Consider the following 12,154-nt stretch of genomic DNA (forward strand, 5'->3'; position numbering starts at 1 on the left):
TACGCATAGCTGCGCTCGTGTATGAAAAGTTAGGTTAAATATTACTAAATCCGTTAGAGTTAGAAAGTGGCCATCTTCTACAAAGTCAACCGAATTATCTGTTAGGTTGGTTATTATGTAAGATTTAAAAGGGTAGTCAAAACCAGAAGTTTAGTTTGAAACCGCAATACTCGTTGGCGCTCGAGTTGAGTCGAATAGAGTCAAGTACGAGACACTGAAGATGGCCTTACTGTAGAAGTCGAAATAAGTATCTGTCAAAGGTACAACCAAGTGGTGGAATTAAATGGAATTGAACGAACTCGTCTTATGGCAAGTAACTTTGTAGAATACGGCAATATTCTGAAAATTCCTGATTTTAAGATATTTAACCTATCAGTTTATTTCTTATACACTAGCGCCACCAGGCGGTTATGTCTTAATCTAAACCTGCGTTGGTCATAATAGTTTTGACCACCCGAACAACTTTGTAGAAGGCGGCAATATTCTAAAAATTACATACTTTGAGATACCTGACCTATCAGGTTATTTCCAATACACTAGCGCCGCCAAGCGGTTGTATTATCAACTAAACATGCTTTCGTCATGATGGTTTTAATCATCCGAACAACTTTGTAGAAGACAGCAATATTCTTGAGATTTCAACTATCCAAATATCTAACCTTTTAGGTTATTTCCAATTCACTAGCGCCGCCAAGCGGTTGTATTTCAAATTAAACTTATTTTCGCAATGATGGTTTTGACCACCCAAACAACTTTGTAGAAGACGCCAATATTCTGAAAATTCCAGATTTCGAGATATCTAACCTATCAGGTTATTTCATAGGCACTAGCGCCTCCAATCAGTTGAAATCTAAACTAAACCGACCTCCATCACAATGGTTTTGATGATGAATAACCGAACAATTTTTCAGAAGACGGCACATTTTTTTATTTATGCGTTACTCTATATCTCCGTGTGATGGTTTGGCAACGGTTGGAGCGGGTCGCAAAATTTGCCAACTCGTTATTCACCGAAGGTTGCGTTAAGATTTCCCAAACCCGTTTACCAACGACCGGTGCGAGTTCGCGTCATGATAGAGGTTGCTATTTTGGCTTTATTTACGCACTGGTGGGGATCGTCTTATCTACCCAGCTTCGCAACAACATAACGCATCGGTGAATAATTGTCGGAGAGAAACATCGGGCATGATTTTTTGACATGTGCCAGAGAGTATAAAGAATTTTCGCTCTGTTTATTTTTGTACCCATAAAACGAGCATTAGCATTGCTCGTGTCCTGCTTGTATTCCACCATCAGGGTCAAATGCCAATGTATTTTTGTTTTCGTTGTAAACATTGGAGCTGGGCTCTCTTGCTCTGTTTGTGAGCCGAGAGAACATCTGCTGAGAAGTGAACAATCTTGAAATATTTTTAGTCAGTTTTATTTTATTACCTTATGCTATAAAACAACGCAATCTATTGGGAAATTACATGAACTAAGAAGGTGCAGAACAACGTCATATAGCGTGCAAGTGATTCGGGATCTTGGGTAAAACATTATTTTGGCAATAAAATTTTATTTTCAGAACTCATTAAATTGAACCTAAATAATTCTTAAAATTGGTTTAAAAACTATTAAATCAACTCTCCGCACAACTTCTCTGAACACATCACACCGTAGTCAGAAATAATCGTGGCATACTGAACAGTTGAAAATCATGCGGTGGAGGAGTCTTGATTGCAGTAGCAAAAAGGCTGATCAGCATTATCAGCTTCATAGATCCTCTGGATTATGGTCAAAGTTCCTAACTACTCTGTTCGGACTTGTGTACCTTCCAATCTAAACCCAATATAAATACTATTACATTCCTATTCAAATCCAATCCAAATCGAATCCAAACCAATCAAACCAATCCAAACCAATCCAAAACAATCCAAACCAATCCAAACCAATCCAACCAATCCAAACCAATCCAAACCAATCCAAACCAATCCAAACCAATCCAAACCAATCCAAACCAATCCAAACCAATCCAAACCAATCCAAACCAATCCAAACCAATCCAAACCAATCCAAACCAATCCAAACCAATCCAAACCAATCCCAAACCAATCCAAACCAATCCAAACCAATCCAAACCAATCCAAACCAATCCAAACCAATCCAACCAATCCAAACCAATCCAAACCAATCCAAATCTAATCCAAACCAATCCAAACCAATCCAAACCAATCCAAACCAATCCAAACCAATCCAAACCAATCCAAACCAATCCAAACCAATCCAAACCAATCCAAACCAATCCAAACCAATCCAAACCAATCCAAACCAATCCAAACCAACCAAACCAATCCAAACCAATCCAAACCAATCCAAACCAATCCAAACCAACCAAACCAATCCAAACCAATCCAAACCAACCAAACCAATCCAAACCAATCCAAACCAATCCAAACCAATCCAAACCAATCCAAACCAATCCAAACCAATCCAAACCAACCAAACCAATCCAAACCAATCCAAACCAATCCAAACCAATCCAAACCAATCCAAACCAATCCAAACCAATCCAAATCCAATCCAAACCAATCCAAACCAATCCAAACCAACCAAACCAATCCAAACCAATCCAAACCAACCAAACCAATCCAAACCAATCCAAACCAATCCAAACCAATCCAAACCAATCCAAACCAATCCAAACCAATCCAAACCAACCAAACCAACCAAACCAATCCAAACCAATCCAAACCAATCCAAACCAATCCAAACCAATCCGAACCAATCCAAACCAATCCAAACCAACCAAACCAATCCAAACCAATCCAAACCAATCCAAACCAATCCAAACCAATCCAAACCAATCCAAACCAATCCAAACCAACCAAACCAACCAAACCAATCCAAACCAACCAAACCAAACCAAACCAACCAAATCCAATCCAAACCAATCCAAACCAACCAAACCAATCCAAACCAATCCAAACCAATCCAAACCAATCCAAACCAATCCAAACCAATCCAAACCAATCCAAACCAATCCAAACCAACCAAATCCAATCCAAACCAATCCAAATCCAATCCAAATCCAATCCAAACCAATCCAAACCAACCAAACCAATCCAAACCAATCCAAACCAATCCAAACCAACCAAACCAATCCAAACCAATCCAAACCCAATCCAAACCCAATCCAAACCAATCCAAACCAACCAATCCAAACCAATCCAAACCAATCCAAACCAATCCAAACCAACCAAACCAATCCAAACCAATCCAAACCAATCCAAACCAATCCAAACCAACCAAACCAATCCAAACCAATCCAAACCAATCCAAACCAATCCAAACCAATCCAAACCAACCAAACCAATCCAAACCAATCCAAACCAATCCAAACCAATCCAAACCAATCCAAACCAATCCAAACCAATCCAAACCAACCAAACCAACCAAACCAATCCAAACCAATCCAAACCAATCGAAACCAATCCAAGTCCAATGTAAACCAATCCAAATTCAACCCCAACATAAACACTCATCACATTTCTATTCAAACCAATCCAAACCAATCCAAATCCAATCCAAACCAATCCAAACCAATCCAAACCAATCCAAACCAATCCAAACCAATCCAAACCAATCCAAACCAATCCAAACCAATCCAAACCAATCCAAACCAATCCAAACCAATCCAAACCAATCCAAACACAATCCAAACCAACCAACCAATCCAACCAACCCAAATCTAACCCCAACATAAATACCATCATATTTCCATCCAAACCAATCCCAAACCAATCCAAACCAATCCAAACCAACCAAACCAACCAAATCCAACCAAACCAACCCAAATCCAACCAAACCAATCCAAACCAATCCAAACCAATCCAAACCAATCCAAACCAACCAAACCAATCCAAACCAATCCAAACCAATCCAAACCAATCCAAACCAATCCAAACCAATCCAAACCAACCAAACCAACCAATCCAAACCAACCAAACCAACCAAACCAACCAAACCAATCCAAACCAATCCAAACCAATCCAAACCAACCAAACCAACCAAACCAATCCAAACCAATCCAAACCAATCCAAACCAATCCAAACCAACCAATCCAAACCAATCCAAACCAATCCAAACCAATCCAACCAATCCAAACCAATCCAAACCAATCCAAACCAACCAAACCAATCCAAACCAATCCAAACCAACCAAACCAACCAAACCAACCAAACCAATCCAAACCAATCCAAACCAATCCAAACCAACCAAACCAATCCAAACCAACCAAACCAATCCAAACCAATCCAAACCAACCAAACCAACCAAACCAACCAAACCAATCCAAACCAATCCAAACCAAACCAATCCAAACCAATCCAAACGCAATCCAAACCAATCCAAACCAATCCAAACCAACCAAACCAATCCAAACCAATCCAAACCAATCCAAACCAATCCAAACCAATCCAAATCCAATCCAAACCAATCCAAACCAATCCAAACCAATCCAAACCAATCCAAACCAATCCAAACCAACCAAACCAATCCAAACCAATCCCAAACCAATCCAAACCAATCCAAACCAACCAAACCAATCCAAACCAATCCAAACCAACCAAACCAATCCAAACCAATCCAAACCAACCAATCCAAACCAACCAAACCAATCCAAACCAATCCAAACCAATCCAAACCAATCCAAACCAATCCAAACCAACCAAACCAATCCAAACCAATCCAAACCAATCCAAACCAATCCAAACCAACCAAACCAATCCAAACCAATCCAAACCAATCCAAACCAATCCAACCAACCAACCAAACCAATCCAAACCAAACCAACCAAACCAAACCAATCCAAACCAATCCAAACCAACCAAACCAACCAAACCAATCCAAACCAATCCAAACCAATCCAAACCAATCCAAACCAACCAAACCAACCAAACCAATCCAAACCAACCAAATTAAACCAAACCAATCCAAACCAATCCAAACCAATCCAAACCAATCCAAACCAATCCAAACCAACCAAACCAATCCAAACCAACACAAACCAATCCAAACCAATCCAAACCAATCCAAACCAATCCAAACCCAATCCAAACCAATCCAAACCAATCCAAACCAACCAAACCAACCAAACCAATCCAACCAATCCAAACCAATCCAAACCAATCCAAACCAATCCAAACCAATCCAACCAATCCAAACCAATCCAAACCAATCCAAACCAATCCAAACCAATCCAAACCAATCCAAACCAATCCAAACCAACCAAACCAATCCAAACCAATCCAAACCAATCCAACCAATCCAAATCCAATCGAAACCAATCAAAATCCAATCCAAACCAATCCAAACCAATCCAAACCAATCCAAACCAATCCAAACCAATCCAAACCAATCCAAATGCAATAATAACAATTGGTTTAAAAACTATTAAATCAACTCTCCGCACAACTTCTCGGAACACATCAAGCCGTAGTCAGAAATAATCGTGGCATACTGAACAGTCATAAATCATGCGGTGGTGGAGTCTTGATTGTAGTAGCAAAAAGGCTGATCAGCATTATCAGCTTCATAGATCCTCTGGATTATGGTCAAAGTTCCTAACTACTCTGTTCGGACTTGTGTACCTTCCAATCTAAACCCAATATAAATACTATCACATTCCTATTCAAATCCAATCCAAATCGAATCCAAATCCAATCAAAATCCAATCCAAATCCAATCCAAAACAATCCAAATCCAATCCAAATCCAATCCAAATCCAATCCAAATCCAATCCAAATCCAATCCAAATCCAATCCAAACCAATCCAAACCAACCAAACCAATCCAAACCAATCCAAACCAATCCAAACCAATCCAAACCAATCCAAACCAATCCAAACCAATCCAAACCAACCAAACCAATCCAAACCAATCCAAACCAATCCAAACCCAATCCAAACCAATCCAAACCAACCAAACCCAATCCAAACCAACCAAACCAAACCAACACAACCAATCCAAACCAATCCAAACCAATCCAAACCAACCAAACCAATCCAAACCAATCCAAACCAATCCAAACCAATCCAAACCAACCAAACCAATCCAAACCAATCCAAACCTAATCCAAACCAACCAAACCAATCCAAACCAATCCAAACCAATCCAAACCAATCCAAACCAATCCAAACCAATCCAAACCAATCCAAACCAATCCAAACCAATCCAAACCAATCCAAACCAATCCAACCAATCCAAACCAATCCAAACCAATCCAAACCAATCCAAACCAATCCAAACCATCCCAGATCCAACCGAAACCAATCCAACCATCCCAGATCCAACCCAAATCCAATCCAAATCCAAATCCAATTCAAATCCAATCCAAATTTAATCCAAATCCAATCCAAATCCAATCCAAATCCAATCCAAATCCAATCCAAATCCAATCCAAATCCAATCCAAATCCAATCCAAATCCAATCCAAATCCAATCCAAATCCAATCCAAATCCAATCCAAATCCAATCCAAATCTAACCCCAATATAAATACTATCACATTTCTATTCAAATCCAATCCAAATCCAATCCAAATCCAATCCAAATCCAAATCCAATCCAAATCCAACCCAAATCTAACCCCAATATAAATACTATCACATTTCTATTCAAATCCAATCCAAATCCAATCCAAATCAAAATCCAATCCAAATCCAACCCAAATCTAACCCCAATATAAATACTATCACATTTCTATTCAAACCAATCCAAACCAATCCAAACCAATCCAAACCAAATCCAATCCAACCAACCCGAATCCAACCCCAACATAAATACCATCACATTTATATTCAAACCAATCCAAACCAAACCAATCCAAACCAATCCAAACCAATCCAAACCAACCAAACCAAACCAAACCAATCCAAACCAATCCAAACCAATCCAAACCAATCCAAACCCAATCCAAACCAATCCAAACCAATCCAAACCAATCCAAACCAATCCAAACCAATCCAAATCCAATCCAAACCAATCCAAACCAATCCAAACCAATCCAAACCAATCCAAACCAACCAAACCAATCCAAACCAATCCAAACCAACCAAACCAATCCAAACCAACCAAACCAATCCAAACCAATCCAAACCAATCCAAACCAATCCAAACCAACCAAACCAATCCAAACCAATCCAAACCAATCCAAACCAACCAAACCAATCCAAACCAATCCAACCAATCCAAACCAATCCAAATCCAATCCAAATCCAATCCAAATCCAATCCAAATCCAATCCAAATCCAACCCAAATCCAATCCAAATCCAATCCAAATCCAATCCAAATCCAATCCAAATCCAATCCAAATCCAAATCCAATCCGAATCCAATCCAAATCCAATCAAAATCCAATCCAGATTCAATCCAAATCCATTCATTGGGTGTTCAGGGGGAAGCCTGAAATTAAACAATTCTAAGAAAATTTCGAAAGAGTCTTCGGAAATTCCTTTACGAATTGCTTTAGAAATTTCTTTGAAAATTCCGATAGGAACTTCTTTTAAATTCTTTTGAAAATTTCTTCGGAAATACCGAAGAAACTTCTTCCAGCAAATCCATCGCAAATTCGTTTAGTAAATCCATATGAGTTTTCTTCCGAAATTCCTGCTGGAACTATTCCGGAAATTTTGTTGAAAGGAATTTTAGGATGAGTTTCTAAAGGGAATTTACAAGGAATGTCCAGATGAAATTTACGAAAGAACTCTTACAGTGATTTTCGAATGATCCTAAAAGAATTTCTGAATGAATTGACTCCCGAAAAAAATCTTTAATGAATATCCGAAGGTCTTAAAGAATTCCTAATTAATTTTCCGGAGGAATGTCCCAAGGAATTAAAATAAATCGATAGAATTCCTGGATGAAGTTCTGAATAAATTTCGGAAGAACTCCAATAATAATAATAGGAATACTGTAAGATTTTAGCAATTTCTTATAAAAAATCGAAGGAATTCCGAAACCAATTTCCGCAGATATTCCTAAAGCCATTTCCAAAAAAAGCCCTAAAGAAATTTCCTAAGGAATTTCGGAAGATTTTCCTGAAGCATTTTCCGTAGGTATTTTCGAAGAAGAGTTTCTACCAAGTTTTCAAAGCAATTTCTAATGGAATTTCTAAAAAAAAAACTTAAAATAATCCGAAGGAGCTTTCTAAGAAATCAAGAAAATCTGTATCTATCTCCTAACGGAGAAATTCAAGAATTTCGGAAATTCCTTCAGGAGCACCTTCGGAAATTCCTTTAGCAATTCGTTCGGAATTTTCTTTGAATGCGTATAATACTTTACTAAATAAATAAAACGTTAATAAACATTTTCCTATATAATGCTTCATAAACCTTCACTACACACACGTCGAATTATGTTTCTTTCTCCTTGCTTTGAAAACAAAGATATTTTCATCGAATAAATTGAAATAAATCCTATATGTTTAAAAGTTGGATAATCATTCCAAAGATTAGAATTCTTTAACCATCCACAGCTTATTGTCCAACTGAACATTACAATGAGTGGATATACCGAATATGGTTTTGGATTAGAACTCAATCTGTTCAGCTTTTTAATTTTTATTCGTGTATTTCATATTGGTCATCATTAATAAGAAACATTAGTCTCGGTAAAATTATTCATTTATTTCTCCACGTAGGACTTACCAAATTTCTTAATGTTAAAAAAGAGTAGTTTAAATTTTTAAGTATAGTAATAATCACACAAACTTCTTAACTGGTAAAAATACTGATTATGTAGTGATATGGCGACGCTTATTACTTTTAAGGAATAGGAGAGCTCTAGAACACGGCATCTACGATCTAAGGAAACTTCAACGATCAACAAATTACATAAATATTCAATAATAGGGTCCTAACTTACATCTACTGGTATAAATAACGATTGGCAATGATAAAAATGCACAAGCAAATGTGTTTTACAACATCTTGGTCGGTATAAATCTTCCGTAGGAATGCTATATCGACACGAGGCATCCTGTACAGTGTAATGTGATGTGGGAAAACTGAATTGATGCATAAATTCTGCACATAAAATCTATACAAGCAAATCGAGAATCATTAGCATTTATGGTGGCCTCCGATAAACTAAACTCTAGTTGTACTATGGCGTCCCTTCAAATATATGTTTTTATTTACTCGGGAAGATCGTACAAGTTTTCCATAAATTAGTAATAATTTATATATTGGCCAATGGAGATATATCTTAATCGACTATTGTTGAAAATCTCGTCGCTGTGAGTTCGTTGTTTCGGTACGTATAGCAAGAAACGATAGTCTGGACGAGACACCAATCAGTGGCACGTCCGTGCCGCTTGTCGTTGAAATTTCCTTAACCGCCGATGCCATTCGTCACGCCATTCAATGACGATTGATCGGGGTCCTATGCCGAGCGCTCCCGGTGGTCCCTCCGTGTCCCGACCAAGGATCAGATAGGATCTACAATTGAGAATAAAGGAGAAATTAGTATCAACCACTTCTGGCTGGTGGTGACCACGAATGCGATACGCACTTATTGACTTTGATTCTTGGGCAGCGACATGCGAGATCTTTCACTTCCACGACGAGTGTTACGAGGGTTGATCTTCTCAGCGACAGCGCCAGCGGGCTGCTTGGACTTGGGCTTTTTTTGAACACCTTTTGGACGCTTAGTGTGAACTTTACCACGTCGTTGCTGTTCTGGGTGTTGTGGCTCTGGCTGTTTTTCAGGTTTACGTGGTCGGTTTTCGTGTCCTTTGCTGTTACTTTGGCCATTATTACTGAAATTATAAATATTTTGATTATCATTATTGTTGTTCGCATTCGTGTTTGAGAACGGCGCATAATTGTGGATCAAAAATTTAGAAAATTAGTTTTGAATTAGAATTAGAACTTTCTATGCGGTATTTTATTCCAAATCAAAATCAGTTGGGTTGATGAATTCTTGGCGTTCTATTTTCCTGGAATCAACTGTAAACATGTTAAGTCTTTGAAGAACACACATAATCGAACCAACCAGGAAAAAGATCCAGGGATCGTGGAAATTCGCAAATCACTTTAAACTAACACGTTCAAACACGTGGAGAGTTAAATTTTATAAATAAAGCATGAGGAAACGTATGTCGATCATAGTAGTCATTAAAGTAGTATCGTATAAAAGTATCAATACCACTAAATATCGAATTAAAAGTATCGATACCTACTCGTATCATATGAGTACTCATTAATTTAAAGGAAAACTCAAAAACGATTGTTTTGTCACTGTCAAGTAGTTTTTTCTTAGAAAGGCTTACTTTGGATTTTTTAATATTTTTGAGGCATGTTTTACAGTCTTGATCTCGTGCGGCCGTGCGGTTTGGCATAGTATAGGGCACTGCACGCACTGCTTTGTCTCTTTCTCGCTGCAATGAAATTAGAAAACAACAAGGCCAGTAAACGTCAACATTTATGGAGAACGAAAGAGAAAGAGATGTTTCCGTGCAGTGCCCTATGTGTACTGCCTATGATCGCATATCAGTCCTATCTTTGCTGGATTTCCTATTCATATGGGACAAATATGCAATTGTGGGCAGTGTATGCATGTTGTGTATTATGAGCTGAGGGTTCGATTCCCGCTTCAGTCGTGAAAATTATTCGATAAGCAAAACATTTTTCACTCACTTGGGTATTTCCTGTTGTGCTTTATCTTATGTAAGTGTTCCGTCTGGAAAACCATTGGATGAAGACAGCGAATTGATTTTATTTTTCATCCAAGTGCTTCTGATATCCCGATTTTCAGATACTGGAAGTGACTCAGGGCCTTCCAACTACGTACATCAAACTAATTTTCAATGCTTTAGAATTCCTAGGAGTTTCTACGAATACCATAATCTCTCGAATTCACTGTCTGGGACTGTCCTTCATAATACAAGAGGGCTGTTGTTGGGATACTTATTCTTCTTCTTATTGGCATTACATCCCCACACTGGGACAGAACCGCCTCGCAGCTTAGTGTTCATTAAGCACTTCCACAGTTATTAACTGCGAGGTTTCTAAGCCAAGTTACCATTTTTGCATTCGTATATCATGAGGCTAACACGATGATACTTTTATGCCCTGGGAAGTCGAGACAATTTTCAATCCGAAAACTGCCTTGACCGGCACCGCATCAAAAATAAAATTTCATTAGATTTAACACATTTAAATACATATATCGTTTCTGGCTATTTAAACTTTTAAATTTTCTGAGACTTTTCTGGTAAGGCATTGCGTTAACATCGCCATTTAATATAATGTCTGCAAATGGAAAACCCATGGATCGATAGCGCCCGTTTCTCCAGCACTCAAACGTTGAAATTAATTTCAGATGTTACCCTGCGGGCTTATGATGTTGCCAACCACACGGATGATGATGCATTGGCAACCCACGGAGTGTGTGAGAATACTCTAGGGCCTAGAGAGACCAAACTTTAAGCTGATATGGGTGAGATTATATGCAGTTAAAAATCTGACCTTTCATGTTACGTCCAAAAAGAAAATCAATATCATCTGAAACATGTTCTGATTTCCCATTACTTTGATGGAAGGCTCGGAGACCTATATAAACACCAATCGATTCAGTTCGACGAATAGAGATAATGTCCGTATTTGTGTTTTTACCTCTCTCATCGTCACCGTTAAGAAGGATTAACCTTTTATTCCGTTCAAAATTTTCTTCTATCTAACAGTGTGAAGCTTAATTTGTCAGATACGTACCAAGATTTCCTTAGTAAATTGTTTACAGAAAAATCGTAAAGTGGTCTTGAATTATTAAGTTATAGTTGCATGACTCATAATGGCAGTGAAGTTGATATGAAAACATTGAAAATCAATAACTATAGTTCATATATTCACATCAATCACGTTCCATAAATGCCCTTACGAGTGTCACATTCGCCGCATGTCTCATACGAAACCGTAAATCGATTATGACAGGACTGCGTACGGTCATAATTTTTGCACTTCAAATCGATCTCTAAGCTTCTTAGGGGTTGATTGGTTTGTCTCGGCCATTGGTTGGCTAGCATGAAGGAGAAATAAAATGTTGCTTATTTATTCGATTAAGCCGCTTAGGAAAATGGCCCGTGACTAATTTGAGCGAAGTAACTTTCCGGTCCCGAAG

At 38.2% G+C, this 12,154-nt stretch overlaps 1 protein-coding gene across 2 annotated transcripts in view; it reads right to left on the minus strand.

The window, feature by feature from the left end:
* Nucleotides 1-8,640: 8,640 nt before the first annotated feature.
* The window catches only part of LOC134205534 (netrin-B), a 219,727-nt gene continuing 216,213 nt past the window's right edge, over nucleotides 8,641-12,154 (minus strand). Inside the window, exons 6-7 of one of the 2 annotated variants that reach the window (XM_062680827.1) lie at nucleotides 9,548-9,794; nucleotides 8,641-9,474 (exon numbers count right to left, since the gene is read on the minus strand). In XM_062680827.1, the coding sequence (XP_062536811.1) occupies nucleotides 9,330-9,474; nucleotides 9,548-9,794 (392 nt within the window). In that variant the 3' untranslated portion in view covers nucleotides 8,641-9,329. The remainder of the gene's footprint in view (nucleotides 9,475-9,547; nucleotides 9,795-12,154) is intronic. The other variant, XM_062680828.1, reaches the window with a different exon arrangement.

Source organism: Armigeres subalbatus, chromosome 1, assembly GCF_024139115.2.
Source record: "Armigeres subalbatus isolate Guangzhou_Male chromosome 1, GZ_Asu_2, whole genome shotgun sequence".
Classification (NCBI taxonomy): domain Eukaryota; kingdom Metazoa; phylum Arthropoda; class Insecta; order Diptera; family Culicidae; genus Armigeres; species Armigeres subalbatus.